Genomic DNA, 21,086 nt, shown 5'->3' with positions numbered 1-21,086 from the left:
CCTGGTTTCTTTTTTTTGGGTGATTTTTGCACTTGTTTGTCACACTTATTAAATTTTGCAGATCATCAAATTTAAATAATAAATTTCAACACAATTTACATGAAACTTTTTATTATTAAGGGAGGAAAAAAATCATACCTACATGGCCGTGTGTGGAAACATGATTGCCTCCCCTGTTAAAACAACTGCGATTAATTGAGCTCAAGCAGTCTGAAAAAGTTTATAAAGCTTTGGGACTCCAGCAAACTACAGTGAGAGCAACCAGCAGGTGTGTCATTTTTGCAGTGAGGAAAAAATGGAAGGATATCGGAGGTGACTTAGCTTTGTGTTTTGGAGGCAAAACAAATTAGTGCAAAATTATAATAATAGATCTAATTGGTAATGACTTAATTTTACTTTTACAATATGCCGAGGGCCAACAAAAAAAAGAGGCTTTCTTCCAAAAATGGCCGCGGGTCAGTAGTTAGGACACCACAGCTTGGTTGATATGTTTTTGTTTTTTGAATAATTATTTGACATTTTAGTTATGTTATTGTGTTATTTGTCTTTTATTTTCTGGGAACTATGATATTCTTGATGTAAAATTTAAAAAAAAACAATAGTACGTATAACCCGTCCTGCTCCGCACTGCCCGCGCCGGGGGTTGAAGACAGGACCTTCACAACGAGAGACGAGGGCGCTGACCACACGGCTAGAAAACCAAGGGTGTCGGCCACTTGTTCAGCGTAGTTCTCAAGGCAGAGGGAGCGAGCTTTTACCAACGTACACTTGCGCAGCCTCACAGGCTGGCATCCGTTACGTGTACAAGTATATTGTACGCGAAAAGATGAACCATATCCGTTTCCGACTGGATGTGACGTCAGCTTGGCACTGTGTATAAATAATTACCTAACGTTTCCTGGGTTGGTTTTCTTTTGGTGAGGACGCAAGATGCCGTTCGTAGACTTCAACAGCAATTTACCAGCCAGCGCTTTCTCACAAGACTTTCTCAACAAATTTACTTCTTTCACTGCCGCCGTTTTGGGGAAGCCTGATGACGTAAGTAAAGACACGTTACGTCTGTCTGACGAACCCTGATTGCGTATGTGGCAGCGGGATAACGTCGATTGATTTACCAGTTTTATCAGCAACTTGCTTATATTTTGAAATGGAGAATTTGACACCGTAATGTACTTGCTATTGTGATTTTAGATGCTTTTTTCCCAACTTTTTACAACATAACGAATGATTTTAAACATGGTGAATGATTTTGTGTGTGTATTGCAGTAACATACACCGACAGACACATGCACGCGTGCAACGTAGCTAACTGTATTACAATCGCTCCTCCACAGTTATATTTCACAATCTGTCATAATAGAAAGCAATGGATTTTAAACGAATCCACAAAGTCAAAATAAAGGCTCGTCTATTAACAGCATTCGCTCCTCCACATGCAATAAAGAGAGCAAATGATAAGTTGTTAACGTGACCATGCAAAGGCAGAAATGACATGCTATCATGTAAATAAGACAGGACTGTTTAGTTTGTTTAAAGGGGCCCCATCCTGCTCATTTGAGGGACTTGAAAAAATAATATTAGATCCCAGTCGGACACTATAGTGAGTTTCTTGTCATAAAAGATTCACATTGTGTACAGGGTAAATGTGCATTCTTCTCCTCTTGGTCGAGATGCTCAGATTCGAGGAGAAGGCGAGAGGAAAAGTTTTTATCAAAACTACTGAAGGTGTCAACCTTTTTAACAACGACAGCAGCAGCACTGCTGTCAGTGTCAGCCGCGGAGTATGCAGTAGTTCTAGAGATGAAGCTGAGAGTGACACTTTTCAACACAAAGATGTGACACTATATTAAAATGTTGCTTAATGTTCTTATCAATTACAGTAAAAGATTTGAGATGATGCACATGTGAGGTAATAATAACCCCCCGGGAGGATTTAATGGATTTTATCTAGCTCAGGAAATAGGAGAATTTTGTATTTACACTTGTTAGTAGATGATAAACATTCATATTTAAAATTTTAGAAATAAAACAAAATAAATACATTTAAAATAGAATAAAATCTTTGTTGGTGCAGTACAAGGATGAGGGGGGCGCCAAGGACTGGGTTTGCCTTAAGCCCCTAAATGACTAAATATGACCCTGTCAATCAGGTAACGGTGTCCAAGCGCTCTGAGTACCTTAAAGGTACAAAAGCACTATACAAGTGCAAACCCATTTGCCATTTTTGCAACTAGAAAGTGTGCTCTTAAGTACTGTATTGTAGCTATGTATGTAATGGCGTTAAAGTATCAACGGTGCCCATGCATAGAGTAAGTGTCCAAACAGTACAAATCATCTACCAATGTTTGTCTTGTAGAGAATGAACGTGATGTTGAAGCCAGGGCTGCCAATGATGGTAGCAGGCTCCTGCTCTCCATGTGTGATGCTGTCAATCTCTGCTCTGGGGGTTACTGACACTGCTGACAAGAATAAGGAGCACAGCGCCAAGATCTTTGACTTTCTGACTCGGGAGCTTTCCCTGACTGAAGACAGGTGAGTGTTCACTGGTTCACACTGTGAACACACGGGCCATTGTGAGATAATGTGTTGTTGCAATGGTATTGTTGCAACAGTGGTTCACTGGTCACACTTGAACTTTCTTTTTAACCTTTGAAACCAAGCAGATAGCACATGTTTAACAGTGCTGTTGTGTCGGGCTACTCCCACATTGGGGGTATCACGATACCAGAATTTCAGTAGTCGATACCAACACCTGTGAATGCACGACTTTATTGAAAACTGTTTCAAACCGTCAAGTATTTAAGGTCACAGAAAACGTTGTTTTGTACAGAATTTAGAGGCGCTGCGTCTGTGATTTTTTTGGATATGTGACTCTCCTCCTGCTTCTCCTGGTCAGTATCATCCTCGGACTGATACTGTAAAGGAAAACTAAAATTTAGTTCAAATAACATAAGCTCAGAGGTTGCCAGAGAACATGTCATAATGTCATGTATAATGACGATATCGTTACTTTCTTAAGCCTAGGTCACAATTGGATGTATGTGTTTTTTGTTCTTGTACATACAGTGGTGTGAAAAAAGTGTTTGCCTCTTTCCTGATTTTTTTTTTTTTTTTGCATGTTTGTTTGACTTAAATGTTTCACATCATCAAACAAATTTAAATGTTAGTCAGACAACACAACTGAACACAAAATGCAGTTTTTAAATGATTTCCCACTAAACCTAATAACTGGTTGGGCCACCCTTAGCAGCAACAACTGCTATCAAGCGTTTGTGATAACTTGCAATGAGTCTCTTACAGCGCTGTCAATGAATTTTGGCCCACTCATATTTGCAGAATTGTTGTAATTCAGTCACATTGGAGGCTTTTCCAGCATGAACGGCCTTTTTAAGGTCATGCCACAGCATCTCAATAGGATTCAGGTCAGGACTTTGACGAGGCCACTTCAAAGTTTTCATTTTGTTTTTCTTCAGCCATTCAGAGGTGGACTTGCTCGTGTGTTTTGGATCATTGTCCTGCTGCAGAACCCAAGTTGGTTTCATCTTGAGGCCACGAACAGATGGCCGGACATTCTCCTTAAGGATTTTTTGGTAGACAGCAGAATTCATGGTTCCATTTATCACAGCAAGTCTTCCATGTCCTGAAGCAGCAAAACAGCCTCAGACCATCACACTACCACCACCATATTTCTCTGTTGGTATGATGTTCTTTTTCTGAAATGGGGCATTACTTTTACGTCAGATGTAATGGGACACACACCTTCCAAAATTGGAATTTTTGTCTCATCAGACCATATTTTCCCAAAGGTCTTGGGGATCATCAAGATGTTTTCTGTGTTCACTTGTATTGTCATTGACTAATATTGAAATTTGTTTGATGATTTGAAACATACAAGTGTGACAAACATGCAAAAAGAAATCAGGAATGGGGCAAACGCTTTTTCACACCACTGTAGTTGTGGTGATCACGAAGGGGTTATATTTCGACATGGATGGAGGACGTACAAAATATCTGAACGTGCGTTGGCCGCACAAATTACTTCACGACACACATACGGAGTCCGCAAGTGCGACGTATGAAAAAATTGACATTTTGCCCAAACCTGATACCAGCAAAACGTACGAAAGACACACTTGGCCAAACGGACGCCGCACAAAGACGTACGAAAAAAGTAAGTTGGTCTTGCAACGTGGAAAAAAACGTAAGCGCACACAGAGTTTGTTTGATATGACAAAGAACCTCTGCGGTCGGTCTACAGCTCGAAAATGAGCACATCACATGCGCGCTCTCTGTGCATTTCTTGCGCTTTTCGCACGTAGACCGGCCGTAGGAGCCCGTACAACCGGGTGTGACCTAGGCTGTAGTTAACCGTGTCTGTTGACGTAATGAACTGCGTGAGTATTAGAAGCCTGCGCTTCTATAAGCACGGTCAGCAGTGTTGCCAGGTCCCGCGAGAGAAAACGGCGACAAGCTCTCAGAAAACAAGCCCAAAACAGCAGGGAACTTGAGAATTTGCAAGCGACTTTTCGAAAACCAACCCCAAAATCACTTATAATAAGTGGCTTTGTTTATGGTGACAGATGTATTTATGATATTCATGTATTTGTAGCTTCTCGTAAACATCCCTAACCCTCCCAGACCATCAAAGTCATCACAGACATGGACAACGGAATAAGAAACTGTTAAAATACTTGTTTCTAATGTGGAAGAGAGGGCCGATGCTGAAAGGACCTACAGTATGTTCAATTAACAAAATACACTTTTACTTTTAGTGTGTTGTACATTTTACATTTGTTTCTTTTATTTCAATTCATTATGAAGGTTTTGAAATGATTGATGATTTTCATTGTCTTGGAGGATTAATGAGGCCACTCATCAGATGTCATGAACAAAGTATATGTTCAATATTCAAGGAAGTGATAAATACTTCATATTTTTGTTTTGGTTGACAGGATTGTTCTGCAGTTCCACAGTTTGCAGCCTCACCAGGTTGGAAAGAAGGGAACGGTCATGAGCTTCCTGTGAAGCCCATCCTGTAAATAAGTGACAGAAACACAATAAAGTCTAAAATGTTAATGTTTCATTCATTTCATGAATTAGTCGTGTGTGTACACAATCACTATACTATATACTACTATATCACCGCTCGGTCTGCTGAGTTTTTACTTATTCATAGTTCATTCATTTTACTTTCACAGATATTCACAGCATGTTACTAGAGCCCCTTTTTTCACCCCTTTGTACGCTGCCGGGATGCAAGCGACGAGAGGCCAGCACGAAAAGGAACGCGCATGCGAATTTAGGAGGCCTGTAGTTTGCATAGTTCGTTGTTCAATTATTTTGGGGGGGAAATGATGAGGAAAGACAGAGGGCTAGTGGTTAGCATGTCGTCCTCACAGGAGAACCTCCGCACTTGCTATAGGGAACAATATACAATCCATGTGTAAACAGCCCACAGCGAGTTGCACATTCCATTGTATTGCGTTTCCCTATTCATTTAAGTGAACTAGTGAGGCGGAACAATATACAATACATTATGTAAACACTGCCAACCCTTTCTGAATGTCTTCTTCTCAGCCTTCTTCACTCACAGACTGGCTTTAAGAATAAGGAGGAGGATAAGGAGAATGAGAGGAACTGCATGTAGTGACTGTAATAGACGTGGGAGTTTTAATTTAATTAATTTAGAGACAAAAAGTGAGTAAATAAACATAAAAAGTAAAACAAATATGTTCAGAACAACAAATGAACTTTCTTCTCTTTGTCTTCTTTTTGTTGATTTTTTTTATGTCACAAACAAAACTGAGCCGTCCGTGACTGTTTTGAGAAGGAGGGGCCACAGCAGCATTCACTGCTCATTGAAAAGAACGGTCCAAAAAAACAAAGTCTCCAAAATTCTCCAATAACACCAGGAAAAAGTCCTTAGATTTGTTGCTAGTAGCTTTTTTTAGGGGTGTGAATCCATCCATCCATCCATCTTCTATGTAGTTTATCCTAATTAGGGTCGCGGGGGTATACTGGAGGCTAACCCAGCCCACTACGAGGCGTGGTACACCCTGGACTCGTCGCCAGCAGGGCACATACAGACAAACATTCACACCATTCACACTTACATTCATACCTATGGACAATTTAGAGTCGCCAATTAACCTAACATGTTTTTGGAATGTGGGAGGAAACCAGAGTATCCGGAGAAAATCGATCCAGTAGAGGGAGCCAAACGAGTACAGTGATATTGGTCCTGCTGAGCCGAAAGAGTGCAGTGATATACTGAGTCCAGCAGGGGGAGCCAGCGGGGAGTGCATTACTACACTTTTAACACTAGCCTACACTGGTCTTAACCTACATACATTATATCTTTGTATTTGTGTTGTTTACATTTGTGTTGCTTTTCAGCAAAGTGGTAAGTTTTTGGCTTATTTTTCCTTCTTTTTAACTCCATTTTAAACACTTTCTAAAGTGTAGAATAAGTAAATCGGAGTGGCTAACTAGTTAGCTCGGTAGCTTGCTATGCATGCAGCGGCCGTCTGTTTTGTCCCCGCAGTGATATGGTAGCCTGTGCAATGTGATGTAAACAAAGAATAATTGGAGCTTAAAAGTGACTATTGGGGTGTTATTTCATGTATACAGCGTTCTAATGATGTTAAAACCCATATTTAGAAAGTAATAAACAGATTTTCTATGCTCTAACTACGAAAATATTGTGTTTATTAATATTGAATCCTACTGGAAATTGCACTTATCGTGGTCATGTCTGGAACCAATTAACCGAGACAAATGAGAGATGGCTCGTAGTGTAAAAAGACAGAAATATTAACACCAGTATAGATAAACTTTTCAGGACTAATATTCTACCTCCATTTTTGAACTTTGGAAATGCTTTGAGACAAGTAAGCGATTCTAAACAAACTGACCACTTTTTTTTAAAATATTTGCCATATCGACACGTTCCGCTGTTACCGCAAGAGCTTTTTTTGTTTGGTTTTCGAAACAGTTCTACGTATAATGCAACCATGTTATTCAGATACCTAGGAATGTCAATAATCATTCTACCTAACGATGAGCATTAGAAGACAAAACGTCCTTGATTCCTCGACCTCCACCAGTCAGAGCATTACTGATGCAGGGCCAGGGACAACTATGGCGACGCTGGTGGCCTTGCTGAAGAGTGGAGTTGTCCGAATCCAAGTGTATGTTGTCAGTCGTACGGTTCATGAAGTCATGCATGACAGTGTTCAGCATTTGTGCAGCTTTAGAGGTATTCATTTGGTCATTTTGATCCTGATCAGCGTCACAGGGTGACACCTTGTCGATAGCGGGATACAGACAGTGCCCTCCAGAAGTACTGGAACAGTGAGGTCAATTCCTTTATTTTTTCTGTAGACTGAAAACCTTTGGGTTTGGCATCAAAAGATGAATATGAGAGCAGAGAGCACAATTCCAGCATTTATTTCCAGGTATTTACATCTAGATCGGATGCACAGCATTTCATTAGAACTCACTACATTGCTTATTCAGTCAATAAATACCACTGAATGTCTTCGCTCAATTTCCTATTGGGTAAGATAGATTTTGCTTGTGTAGACTGTGTTTAGAGGTGAAAACAACATGAGCACCAGAGAGCAGTCAACAAGCAATTGTGAATCTGAGAGAGGATGGAAGAGCAATCAGAACCATTGCACAAACATTGGTCATAGCCACTACAACCATTTGGAATGTCCTGAAGAAGAAAGAAACCGCTGATGTACTAAGTAACAGACGTCCAACAGATACAGCAAGAAAAACATCAGCAGTTGATGACAGAACGATTGTGAGAGATGTAAAGAAAGACCCTAAAACTACTGTTTGTGACATCAGCAATAACCCGCAGAGGACAGGAGTGAAGACTTCATAGAAGACTTCATCAACAAAAGTAAAATGACTACGCCAGAAGATGCAAACCACTCATTAGCAAGAAGAATAGGAAGGCCTGGCTGGAGTTTGCCAAAAGTACAGAGATGAGCCTCAAAAATTCTGAAGCAAAAGTTTTTTATGAGCTGATGAAAACACTATTTGCTATCGAAAAATGTGTCACATGCTTGTTGTGAGCCGGCCGTAAAGTCAATGACAGACCTCCACACATATAGTTTTTTTTTTTAATCATACTTGCCAATTTATTCATTATTTCCCAGGGCATTGAATCAGTCGCGCCTGGACTGTTCAGGTTGTCTTAGAAGATGTTTCACCTCTCATCCGAGCAGGCTTTATCGGTTCGTGCTCAATAACTAGGTGGAACAAACCCTTGTTTGTTGGATTCCAACAACAAGCCATTACCACCTGCACGGCCAAAGACTGGATGCTTCCTTCCGGTAGTGTCCACAGAAAGAGCTTATACTTACTCTTTTATACTCCCCAAATCGGACAGTGAACCCATAGCACCACCTCCTGGCCAAACAAGGTAGAAAATACAACAAATGCATACATAATATAGTACAATTTTGTCTCTAACGGTGACAAATATAGACAGTTATCTATTCAATGTGTTTTTTATATCACTATTGGTAACATCTGCTAGCCGGTGGTGGTGGTCTTATATTTGTTTGGTTGAATGAAGTGTAGTTTGGAGCTTGGAGTTTGTTCACCTTCATTGCAGGAAACATTCTATTTAAAACCGTTTTTTTACAGCCAAATAAACAAGATCAACACTACTATATGCTGGGGCTTTCTCCCAAACAAATTGTAAATAACTTTTCTTTGATTATGCTATTAAATCGTGCAATAACGCCATGAGAGAATGTGTTCAGGGTGTGGCTATGGCAGGGAGCTGTGCCATCATGCTATCAGTTGTCTGCACGTGTGCATGTGCGTCTGTGAGTGTGTGTGTCAGTCACAGTTCATGTAGATCAACTGTTCAGCATTTTGTTCAATGTATTCTTCAAGGATGTTTCCATTCCTCCTGGTATGCATGCTGGGTAAGTCCGTTGGTGCCACCTGCATCACTCGTGCTATGTAAAGATGCGTTTCTGTTTGTTTTCTTATAGGGTCATGCTACTGTGGAAAGGGAGGCGGTAAGTCAACTCTTGGTCATTCGTGTATGCGCTCTGTTAATAATGATTGAAAGTGCTTTGGTTTTTGCGTATTGTTGTAAGGTGTAATGACATTTTTTTGAATAGGTCTGCCATTACTAGGGCGTCCGGAGATGTCTGGCCCTTCAGAGGCTATGGCGAATGAGGTTGTTGACTTTAATTGTCTTCTGTCCATCTACCCAAAGAATGAAACCATCCTGCTGGAGTTATTCAAGTGGGTAGCAAAAATGTCTTATGGAGTCTTCTGACAAATGCCCCTCATATGATCACACTTTATTTCCCAGGGAGGGAGACCGTGACAAGTTGCTGGGGTTCTACAGTTCCCTCAAAGGAGAGACTGCGACCTTCCCCATCGTAATCACAACTCTTCATGAGGGCAACCTGGAGTGTGTGGCCAGAGCACAGAACAATCCTCACTTGGAGCCCACTGTCAGCTTTCCACACTACCTGAAGGTTATCGGTGAGTGGAACACCAATATGTTATGCGCTGCATACAACTGCGGTTAGAGGCGGTCCACACAAGGGCATCAATATCGTCTTCAAACAAGAATTGGTTGCACAAGTTAGTTTGTTTTCGATTTTGTCAAAGTTGTGTGTACATTTTTTTAAATTTAAGATGGGACACAGGCAAGAACAAGGAACAATAACAATAGACAGCAACAATAATGCATATCTTTTAGTTAAGAATGACACAAGAAAGTGGCAAAAGAGGATGTGTAGTTGTGAGATGTCCATGAGACAATTGCCTTTTTTTCATTATTTGTATGCTTGATTTTATCATAATATACTGAGAAAACACAATATCTTGCACCATATTAAAGGATTCAACTGAATTAGAAATATATTCAATTTATATGAATTACATTCAATATTAATATTATTTATTTTATTTATATATATTTATTTTGTTTTATGAATAATTATATTTATCTTTTTGAAGTACACATTGTACTGACATTATTATTATATTATATTATTATACATTGTTACACTATAAAAAAAACATTGGCCTCTGTTGAAAAAGGTATGATTTAGACAAAAATTCTTTTTTGTCAACTATCTTGCCAACTATCCATCCATCCATCTTCTATGCCGCTTATGCTGGAGCCTATCCCAGCGAACATTCACACTCACATTCATACCTGTGGACAATTTAAAGTCGTCAATTCACCTAACATGCATGGAATGTGGGAGGAAGCCGGAGTACCCTGGGCTATATCGTTTGGGTTGTCGTTCTAAAATACTGTATGTGTGCTGGATGACAACAAAAGGTGTTTTTCCTGTCAAATGTAGTGCATAACTAATTGTAAACTCACCACAAGAGATAGCCAAGAGGTAACAAAGCCACAAGGCCAATGTTGTTCTTGATTGGGTTCATCATAATGGACCTATATGCAGCTAGAAGCAATGCAACTGTACCTTACCACAAGGGTTCTTAAGAAATAGACATTTTGACCTGGTAACCGACCCTCACAGGAAGACAGGAAATGACTTTCCAGACTGTGCTCTCAGTCTTTCACTGTGTCCATCCCTACAGAACCAGTTGCAGGTGCAAAGGTCATCACACAATCAGGTCAAGATGAGGTCTTCGAGGGAAGCACACTGAAGCTGAGATGTAAACTTACAGCTGGAAATCACGTCTCCTACAAGTGGCTAGAAAATGGTCAGCCGGTCTCACAGTCTCCACGCCACTGTGTTGTAGATGACCTGCTCTTTATCAACAGGTCAGTTGCATCCCTGTGAAAGCCCCTGATTCATGTCATGATGCAAAACGTCTGTTCTAAGTTATTATTACATGCAGGCTGTTCTGCTGCGTGAGTGGCAATGGCAGATATACTGTCGAGCAAGAGCTAGACGTTGGGTAAGGGCGTTAGGGTTCGGATTACGGCATTAAGGTTAGGGTGAAGGATAGGGTAGAGCATTTGATGTACTAACATTTTCTTTTTTTGCAATGAAAGATGTTTTCTTTACATCTATTATTATATAATATATTATGACTTTATCCCAAAATATTTTGATTTCATTCTTGTGATGTAAGTTTTTGCCAAACTCGTTTCCCAAAAGTTGCGTCTTATAGTTGATTCTCATGATATTACAACTTAAAAAAATAGCTTCCTTTTTATATGTATTTTTTTCCTAACAATATTACATCTTTATTGTCATAACATTTTTTCTTGAAAGATTATCACCTTTTCTTCTTAATATCATAACTTTATTCTCTTAATACTCTAGTTTGATGTTATTCTAAAAAAAAAAAATACTGCTCTTTTCTTCTGCTTTTGCTGTTGTTCTTTTTGGAGTTTTCCTGTTTAATTGCATTTTTTTCAGAATTGGCTGCGGGCCATTAAAAAAAAAAAAAAGCTGTGGGTCGCAAACGGCCCCCAAGCTACACTTTGGATACCCCTTAGTTAGCGTGTAATGATTAGAGTGAGGGGGTTTGGGTCCGAAAGTTATGGTTAGAGCGGAAGGGTTATGGTTAGGGTGTCAGGTGTCAGATTATGGCATGAGGTTTAGGGTTAGAAAACACTAAAACCCGACTGGATTAGCTTGTTAGGGTCAGGTTAGGGCATTAACGTTAGGGTTCTAGTTATATGTCTGAGTCCAATGATGTGTAACAATGTATGTGATGGATTGCTTCACCCTCAGAACCTCCAGTGCAGACAGCGGCTCCTACATGTGCATGGCTACAAACCACTACAAGACGACAAGAGTCTTCACATCCAACAGTTCTGAAGTGGTAATCACAGTCAAAGGTAGGTGATCTTCTCAAGCTGGCATTGAAGGTTGAGCATAAGAGTTCCTCAGATGGTACTGGTTTTATTTCTTTGTAATACTGTATGCATATTATATATAATACGGAGACATACATAATCCCATAGACATGAGATAACGCCCCTGTAGTCACCTTTATACTCCTATTATTCTTTGTTTACACCACATTGCTCAACTGTAATGCACAAACTATGGGATCACTGCAGGGACACAAGAAACGGCCATGGCTTTAACCATTAGCAAGCAAGTGAGCTAACTAGTTAGCCTACAATTTATTTACTGTATTCTAAACTTAAAGGGTTTAAAACTGAGTGGGAAGAAGGACGAAGAAGCCCAAAACTTACCACTTCCACACTGATTGGGAGGAGACTGTCACACCCTGTGAATTTATTTTGTATTTCTGTTTCCTGTGTTGGCACCGTATGCTGCAACTTTAATTTTCTACTGAAGCTGGCAACACACCTGTTCATTTGTAATTAGCACACTATTTTAGTTGAGTTATTGCTCCTTGCTAGTTGCCGGATCATTGATGTTATTGTGTTTTGCATGTCTGTGTGATAAGTTTAATCTACCTCCTATGCCTGGATTTATGCTCTTTGCATCCTGAGCATTTTACTTGCTTCTTGCTCCAAAATACAGAAAAATGGAAGAATGCAGTAGGAGGCTACTTTAATGTTCTTTGTTTTGTTTATTTAAAAACTGCGAAAATTACCCCAAAGTAGTTGAAGACACACAAAATGATTAAATCCATTCCACGATTTAAGAGACGGCCGCACGGTGGCCTAGTGGTTAGCATGTTGGCCCCACAGTCAGGAGATCGGTAAGACCTGGGTTCAAATCTCCGTTTTCTCCCACATTCCAAAAACATGCATGTTAGGTTAATTGGCCTGCTCTAAATTGTCCATAGGTATGAATGTGAGTGTGAATGGTTGTTTGTCTATATGTGCCCTGCGATTGGCTGGCGACCAATCCAGGGTGTACCCCGCCGCTCGCCCAAAGTCAGCTGGGATAATCCCGCGACCTTAATGAGGATAAGCGGCATAGAAAATGGATGGATAGAGTGTGACAACCAACTACATCCCCTCAGTCCCAGTTTATAATTCTTTGTAATCTTCGAATGAGGGCCATGTTTAATTTGATTTTTGGATTAATAAAGAACAAGCTGCAAGCCGTAAATGGACACCACTGATATACTGTACGTTTTTGTGCCTGCTAAAATAGTTTAAATCAAATTTCAGTGCTGCAGGTATGTAGATTATATTTACAACATTACTGTTGAAAGAGTAATTTAAATAAGAATAATTTAAATAAAGTACATGAAACAGTAATAGAGAGCAGTTTCTTCATAAAAATGTCAGTTATATTGTCACAAGGACAAAATAACACATTTCAGCATCCTCGTTCCCTCAGATGTGGTGTCAAACCCTGAAATTTCCTTCAGTGTGCTGAAAAAGGATCCCCACAACTATTTTGCTGTGGTCACCTGCCAGTCAACCAGAGGTACGCCACCTGTCACCTTTTCCCTCTACAACAGGACAGAACTGGCTTTCAGTATGACAGTCGACGAGAGGAAAGCCACGTTTAAGATCCCCCTGGTTTTGGAGCGACACTTAGGATGGCTCCAGTGCCAGGCCTGCAACGGTGATCAGGTTGCGTACAGTAGCCAGTTGCCCTTACAAGTCGGTAGGTTTGCTGCTTTTACGCTCAGACCCGGAACCTGTTTAAGTTAACAAACTTGTCTAAGTCAACCAGCTCATCAAATCTCAGGCCACAGCGTTCTTATTTCTAAGAAGTGCCCACTTAAGCCGATGCCAACTTACATAGTCGAACATTTACAATATGTCGACATGCTATGGAATTGTTAACATTATCATTATCGCTTGCGTGTTTTTGTGAAAGCAAACCAAGAAGGGAGTGAGGGTGCTTTCTTGTTCCATGGTAGACTTTTCAGCCCTTCTTTTATCCCGCTTTTCGCAACTAACAAAAACAAACTGCCACCAAACTGTCGTAGGTTCAAAAGTCCGGCCATTCTCCTTATGTCCCTGGCGAAAGTGACAAGTAAAGCGATGTCTGTTTTCGTTTATGTCGACGTGAGTCAGCCAATCCGAGAGATGTGTCGACTTAAACAGGTTCCACTGTACTTTCAATTTGTCTCTTCTAAATTGACAACAGCACACTCGACATCACAGTGAGTGTGGCTGGGCCAGTGATGATGAAGTACGACTACGACATTGGAGACAACTATGTTGTCATCGGCCTGAGGTTCTACTGCAAGGCGACGAAAGGATCTCATCCACGGTACAAATGGTTCCTCAACCAAACGCTTCTCCAAGACCGGGGAAGCTTCTACTACACGGTCCATCAGCCTCCAGAACAGTCCATCCTCCTGCTGTCTGTAGGGAGGAGCAGTGCCGGGACGTACCATTGTGAAGTGTCAGACATTTTTGACAACAGCACTGCCATCAGCAGCAACAAGCAGTATTTCGACAAAGATGGTAAAGTACAGCCTCTGCTCTACTTCATGGCTGTTTTTTTTATCCACGTCATCTTATCCCCGCAGTGCTGAATCGTTTCCCTGTCTCTGTGGTGGCTGTTGTCTTTGGATGTTTCACTTTTCTGATTCTCCTTGTCGCCGCTTGTTGTTGGACTGGAGTGTTGTACAGTAAGTGGAGAATCTGCAAAAGATGTGTGTTTTTATTAGCTTTAGTGGAGTAATGTTGTTAACTGTGCTTTCAGGAAGAAGGTTGAATGGAGAGAAGTCCTCGTGAGTGGCCGTACTTCTCTGTTTTATCACCAAATTCTCCCACATGACCTGAGCTGAACTAACCTTTTAATTCTTTTTACGAGAGCGCAGAAAAACAAACACTAACTCCAGTATGTTGCACATTTCACTTTTCTTGAACTCATGTTGGGCGTGTGAATACAAATTGTTTCCTTTCCCTCGCAGTGTGGTCCAAGAGATGGAGACATTCCAAGCACATGAGGACGAGCCGGTTTGTAAGATTTCTACATCTTTGTCATTGTAAATGCCCGATTCTTCACGAAGAAGCTACCCCACGTGTCATTGTATTTTTAAAATCTACAAGAGAATAGAAAATAACGTCATTGCCACTGCACTAATTGTACAATGAAATTAAGGCGCAACCCTTGCAGCATGAAAAAGAGCAATACCACAAGATAAAATAAGATAAATATGTAGGTAAAAAAGGCACATGCAACACTTTCAAACCTATTGCACTTTTAATATGTGCAAATATGATATGCAAATATGATGGCACATGACATGTAAACATGGTATAGCATGATCTATCATCATATTTGCACCACTCCATATCGTGTTCACATGTCATGTGTTATCATATTTGCACATATGAACATGATATGGAGTAGTGCAAATATGAGAATCAGTCCCTGTTCAGTCTACCCCCAACCCTTTGCTTGCAGGAAGTGTCCGAGTATCAGGACCATGTTGACGTGAATGACGACTCCGTGACAACTACGCACCTTCATTCAAGATACACACCCTGGCTGGAGCGACCCTAAAATGTGGGCGTTCCCTTTCAAATGTGGCCTTATGCGCACTCTCCGTCTGACCTGAGTACTTTTGCACCTGCACGCTTCTGAGGCTGCAATAAGTCTAGCGCCCCTTGAAGCTGAAACATTATATTGCACTTGAAGTTTGGTAGGTACTAACCTATATCGATTCAAACTGCCACTGTCAGTGTCAAGTTTTTTCCATTTTTTTTTTCTTTCTTCTCGCTTCCTTATTTGCTGGACAATTTTATAAACCTACGACATTTTTCTTGTCTTTCCACTGCACCATGTTCATTCATCTGAAATGAACACAAACAGTTCAGTACTGATGATCAGTCACTTATCTGTTTGCTTCAGCCGCTAAGTAAAGCACGTGCGCATCCGCAGAGCCTGCCTTCCTGATGTACGACAAACAGCACACGTTACTTTTGTACAAGGGAAGGGGAGCTACTTCCAGCCGTTGTTTTTGTTAAAGGGGTGATAGTTTGAACTATGCCGCTATTTAATAGAAAATACATACTGTAGCATCTATCAGAGGAGGGGGTCGAGGTGATCAGTCAACGGTCACTTTATTTAACAAAACAGGTTGCTCAGCAAAAACATAGCAGGCAGAATAACAGAAAAATGTTGCCAACGTAACTTGCAAACTGTCACTCTCCCCTTTGCGCATGCCCACACACATCATACATAAGTTCAGGGTCGCTACACTATATAACACTATACAGAAATCCCATGTTTATCACGGCTAATTAGTTCCAGACCTGACTGTGAAAAGTGAATTCCCGCAAAGTAAGATTCATTATTAATAAATGGAATATTTTCACCCTTCCGTGGATCACCACCTTACCGTGGTGGAGGGGTTTGTGTGCCCGAGTGATCCTAGGAGCTATGTTGTCTGGGGCTATACGCCCCTGGTAGGTTCTCCCAAGGCAAACAGGTCCTGGGTGACGGGCCAGACCCACCACCTGCGGGGGCAAGCATAAAGGTCCGGTGCATTGCGCTTTGGGTGGCGGTCGATGGCCTGCGCCTGGGCGACCTGGTCTTCGACGGCCAAATCTGGTTCTTGGGACATGGAATGTCACTTCTCTGGCGGGGAAGGAGCCCGAACTTGTGAGAGAGGTTGAGACATTCCGACTAGATATAGTTGGACTCACCTCGACCCACAGTTTGGGTTCTGGATCCAAACTCCTCGAGAGGGGCTGGACCTTGTTCTACTCTGGAGTTGCTGCTGGGGAGAGGCAGCTAGCTGGTGTGGGCTTATTAATAACCCCCCAGCTCGGTGCCTCTGTGTTGGAGTCATCCGCGGTTAACGAGAGGGTTATTTCCCTACGCCTTCGGGTTGGGGAAAGGGTCCTGACTGTCGTTTGTGCGTACGCGCCGAACGGCAGTTCAGAATACCCAGCCTTCTTGGAGTCCATCAGAGGGGTGCTGGAGAGCACCCCAACTGGTGACTCCGTCGTTTTGCTGGGAATGTTGAAGGATGCTTCAACGCCCATGTGGGCAATGACGGTGTGACCTGGAGGGGCGTGATTGGGAGGAACGGCCTCCCCGATCTGAACCCGTGCGGTGTGTTGTTGTTGGACTTCTGTGCGAACCACAGTTTGTCCATCACAAACACCATGTTCGAGCATAAGGATGTCCATAAGTGCACATGGCACCAGGACACCCTAGGCCGCAGGTCTATGATCGACTTTGTAGTCGTATCATCGTTTGGCAGAGTCTCCTGTTCGTCGAGTCTTCAGCTCTCACCTCCGGCAGAGCTTTGCCTGCATCTCGGGGGAGGACAAGGATATTGAGTCCGAATGGGCTCTATTCCGTGCCTCCATTGCTGATGCAGCCGATCGGAGCTGCGGCCGCAAGGTGGTCGGTGCCTGTCGTGGCGGTAAGCCCCGAACCCAATGGTGGACACCAGAGGTCAGGGCTGCCGTCAAGCTGAAGAAGGAGTCCTATCGAGCTTGGATGGCTTGTGGGACTCCTGAAGCAGCTGATAGGTACCGGCAGGCCAAGCGGCACGCGGCTTCGGCGGTGGTCGAGGCAAAAACTCGGGTGTGGGAGGAGTTCGGTGAGGCTATGGAACACGACTTTCGGTCGGCCTCGAAGAGGTTCTGGCAAACCGTCCGGCGCCTCAGAAAGGGGAAGCAGGAAGAAGTCGGGAACAGTACCTCTGGATTGGCAGACTGGGGTGGTGGTCCCCCTTTTCAAGAAGACTGACCGGAGGGTGTGTTCCAACTACGGGGGATCACACTCCTCAGCCTCCCTGGGAAAGTCTATTCCAGGGTGCTGGAGAGAAGGGTACGACCGTTAGTCGAACCTCGGCTACAGGAGGTGCAATGTGGTTTTCGTCCTGGTCGCGGAACACTGGACCAGCTCTACACCCTTGCAATGGTACTGGAGGGTACTTGGGAGTTTGCCAACCAGTCTACATGTGCTTTGTGGACCTAGAAAAGGCATTTGACCGTATCCCTCGCGGTGTCCTGTGGGGGGTGCACCGGGAGTATGGGATTGGTGGCGCGCTACTACGTGCCATTCAGTCCTTGTACTAACGGAGCAGGAACCGGGTTCACATTGCCAGCAGTAAGTCAAGCCTGTTTCCAGTGAACGTTGGCCTCCGCCAAGGCTGCCCTTTGTCACCGATTCTGTTCATAATTTACATGGACAGAATTTCTAGGCTCAGCCAAGGTGTCGAGGGAGTCCAGTTCGGGGGCCTTAGGATCTCATCTCTGCTATTTGCGGACGACATGGTCCTGATGGCCTCAACGGGCTGTGACATGCAGCGTTTACTGGGACGGTTTGCATCTGAGTGTGAAGCTTCTGGGATGAGACTCAGCACCTCCAAATCTGAGGCCATGGTTCTCAGTCGGAAAAGGGTGGATTGCTCCCTCCGGGTTGGGAATGAGGTCTTGCCCCAGGTGGAGGAGTTCAAGTATCTCGGGGTCTTGTTCTCAAGTGAGGGAAGGTTGGAGCGTGAGGTCGACAGGTGGCTCGGCGCAGCGTTTGCAGTATTGCGGTCGCTGTACCGGACCGTCGTGGTGAAGAGAGAGCTGAGCCGGAAGGCAAAGCTCTCAATTTACCGTTCCATCTATGTTCCCACCCTCACCTATGGTCATGAGCTTTGGGTCGTGAACGAAAGAACGAGATCGCGGATACAAGCGGCTGAAATGAGTTTTCTTCATAGGGTGGCGGGACTCACCCTAAGAGATAGGGTGAGGAGCTCGGTCATCCGGGAGGAGCTCAGAGTAGAGCCGCTGCTCCTTCACATCGAGAGGAGCCAGCTGAGGTGGCTCGGGCATCTAGTCCGGATGCCTCCCGGACGCCTCCCTGGTGAGGTGTTTCGAGCACGCCCAACCGGGAGAAGGCCCCGGGGAAGACCTAGGACACGCTGGAGGGATTATGTCTCACAGCTGGCCACCGGTGGAGCTGGAAGAGGTAGTCTGGGACCGGGAAGTCTGGGCTTCCCTACTAAGACTGCTGCCCCCGTGACCCGGACCTGGATAAGCGGAGGAAAATGGAATGGAATGGAATATTTTCATAGTTATGGCGTAGAAAATCTGTTTCTGATCTTCTAAACATGATTTTAACGTTATTAGAGCCCCCAAGACATAAAATAACACTCAATAACTCAAAGAACACACTATAGCCACCATTATATTTGTAATACCCAATATAGTAGATACAATCAGGGAAAGTAAGACATGTTTGACACTTTTTTTTCTGGATAGCGTACTTTCTTGCGGCTTTAAATGGCTTTACACTTGTATTACCCAATATAGTAGACAGAATAAGAGTAAATAAGCCATGTAAAACATAAATAAATCTGCTCAAGCAGTGTCAGTAAATTAGTGATGTGTCGGTCGCAAAAGAATCGGCTCTAAGAGCCGGCACCGCATCTTTGGGAGCCAACTAGTTTTTTCCTTGTCTTTTTTTTCTGTTAAAGGCGAATGTCTTTGGTCAAGATGTGTGGCGGCGTCTCTGTGTCCACACTGCGCAGTTGGAGGGGCGGGGTCAAACAAATGCTGTTGTGCTCTTAGAGCCGATTCATTTGTAAGAAATTTGACCTATTTTGACTAAATTTGTCTATTGAGATGGGGTTTTGTTTTGGTATTATTTATAATATAACATAATATATTTTGTAGCTGCTCATTGAGGTTTAAATAAATCCATTAATAACCATTTGATATCATGTCTTTTTTTTTACGTTAGTCATAAATTTTACACAATACACATAAATTGGTAATAAATTAATTTAAGACAAGAACAAAAATGTGAGGAGCCACTTGGGAGCCGAAAGAGCCGGTTCTTTTTAGTGAGCCGAGCGAAAAGAATTTCCATTAGTGAGGTGTCCAGTGCATGTCTCACCGAACACCGACACCTAGCGGCCAATGTAGAAAGATTCACAATTACAATGCTGCTTCTTATTTTAGTTCATTAAGTTACATCATTTAGCCATATACAGTATGTGCTTTTATGCTTGAAAATGCTTAATTTAGGCCAAAATGAAGTACAATTTGCTTCAATATGCATATTTTTTTTAGAATAATAAGCCGTATTCAAACACAAAACATTTATGACCATTTATTAACTTTTGAAAACCCGTGATATAGCGAGGAAATGTTAATGCAACCACGATATTGATAGGAATTACAGCATAAACAAACGTTCATCCACGGAGTTATTTACGTCAAGGCAGGAAGAGGACGAGCTGGTTGTAGCGTGCATACACGCGCCTACATCACCATGACGACACACACGCAAAATCACAGGCAAGGAGGCTCCGCAACTGAGTACAACATAGACAAATATTCCTGTTGGGGAAGTGCACGTATCAATTAAACCTGCTACTTTACACTTCAATTGAATTAAAAGTGTGCTTTATCTTTTTCACTGATTTCCATGATATTCATTGTTGTTCTGAAAACGCCATGTTCCATGATTTTGAGACAGCTAAAAAAAAAAATACGTCATGACAAAGTCCTCCTCCTTTGCAATGAATCACTTTAGCGCGCCTTCATTCACTGCCTGCGCGTGGTGGACGTGTTAGGAGTCTGGATGGGAGAATACGAACAAACGGGAGAATATAAGACCAGGTAAGTCAAAATGCCACCGCACGCCTCACTATATCAGCCAATTGTCATGATATCATAATGATATGATTAAATACAATGACAAAAAAAGTATATCATTGTGGCATATCATATTTTGCTATATGATAATAATGATCAGAACATTTTGAAAAATTTGCTAGGAAGGAAAACTTTAGTAATGTATTACAATCATATTCTGGCATGGCGATTCTGAAATGTCTTTAATTTTAATGAGTGCACAGTAAATGGAAGCATGGAGTAGTCGTGCACTTGTAACGTGTAATTTAAAAATCGAATTTCTCTTATCATTTTTCAATTTGTATTTACTACCTTTCCTTAACACTGCACAAGGTTTGTTATAGTGTCATTATTTTAACTCCTATTTGCTGCTTGGTATATTTTTAACACTTTCCGTCTCACACAGGAAGTGAACAAAATGTCAGCGAGTGATATATTGTAAGTGTAAACATGTAAAAGTTGTGAATGAATTATCAGTAATAGACACGGAGGGAAAGGTAAGATCCGCTTCTTCCAAGTCATTTTCAGACACGTTTAATGTGCAAATACAACAACGTGATATTCCTTTCTGTAAATGAAGCATATCTTAACCAATCCATATCATACACCATGCCAT

The 21,086-nt window shown here is 42.2% G+C and overlaps 2 protein-coding genes across 5 annotated transcripts; both read left to right on the top strand.

Annotated features, from left to right (window-relative positions):
• The first annotated feature begins 736 nt into the window (after positions 1-736).
• Positions 737-6,613, top strand: ddt (D-dopachrome tautomerase). The gene is made up of 3 exons (XM_054778349.1): positions 737-1,038; positions 2,357-2,532; positions 4,953-6,613. The coding sequence occupies exons 1-3, from the start codon at positions 931-933 to the stop codon at positions 5,023-5,025; spliced, it is 357 nt and encodes a 118-aa protein (XP_054634324.1). The 5' UTR covers positions 737-930; the 3' UTR covers positions 5,026-6,613.
• A 2,192-nt stretch (positions 6,614-8,805) lies between these two features.
• si:dkey-93h22.7 (Fc receptor-like protein 5) lies at positions 8,806-20,455 on the top strand. 4 transcript variants are annotated; one of them, XM_054780476.1, is made up of 13 exons: positions 8,806-8,951; positions 9,021-9,047; positions 9,153-9,279; positions 9,350-9,525; positions 10,603-10,789; positions 11,712-11,818; positions 13,248-13,520; positions 14,027-14,332; positions 14,398-14,499; positions 14,574-14,601; positions 14,785-14,830; positions 15,282-15,519; positions 20,370-20,455. In XM_054780476.1, the coding sequence occupies exons 1-12, from the start codon at positions 8,906-8,908 to the stop codon at positions 15,378-15,380; spliced, it is 1,524 nt and encodes a 507-aa protein (XP_054636451.1). In that variant the 5' UTR covers positions 8,806-8,905; the 3' UTR covers positions 15,381-15,519; positions 20,370-20,455. The 4 variants fall into 4 exon arrangements, with proteins under 4 accessions (XP_054636451.1, XP_054636452.1, XP_054636453.1 ...); XM_054780477.1 differs by lacking the exon at positions 20,370-20,455 and adding an exon at positions 14,692-14,711 and having other exon boundaries at positions 15,282-15,428; XM_054780478.1 differs by lacking the exon at positions 20,370-20,455 and adding an exon at positions 14,685-14,711 and having other exon boundaries at positions 15,282-15,358.
• Positions 20,456-21,086: the final 631 nt, after the last annotated feature.

The sequence above is a fragment of the Dunckerocampus dactyliophorus genome, chromosome 6, assembly GCF_027744805.1.
Source record: "Dunckerocampus dactyliophorus isolate RoL2022-P2 chromosome 6, RoL_Ddac_1.1, whole genome shotgun sequence".
Taxonomy (NCBI): domain Eukaryota; kingdom Metazoa; phylum Chordata; class Actinopteri; order Syngnathiformes; family Syngnathidae; genus Dunckerocampus; species Dunckerocampus dactyliophorus.
Note: the sequence above shows the minus strand (reverse complement) of the source record. Positions and strands in the feature narration are given on the sequence as shown.

Bases quoted from the DNA above. Each gene is read 5' to 3' on its own strand.
- ddt (XM_054778349.1), top strand. From the start codon at position 931: ATGCCGTTCGTAGACTTCAACAGCAATTTACCAGCCAGCGCTTTCTCA. The intron at 1,039-2,356 runs GTAAGTAAAGAC...TTTGTCTTGTAG, and splicing joins TTTTGGGGAAGCCTGATGAC to AGAATGAACGTGATGTTGAA. The intron at 2,533-4,952 runs GTGAGTGTTCAC...TTTGGTTGACAG, and splicing joins CTTTCCCTGACTGAAGACAG to GATTGTTCTGCAGTTCCACA.
- si:dkey-93h22.7 (XM_054780475.1), top strand. From the start codon at position 8,906: ATGTATTCTTCAAGGATGTTTCCATTCCTCCTGGTATGCATGCTGG. The intron at 11,819-13,247 runs GTAGGTGATCTT...TCGTTCCCTCAG, and splicing joins AGTGGTAATCACAGTCAAAG to ATGTGGTGTCAAACCCTGAA. The intron at 14,500-14,573 runs GTAAGTGGAGAA...CTGTGCTTTCAG, and splicing joins TTGGACTGGAGTGTTGTACA to GAAGAAGGTTGAATGGAGAG.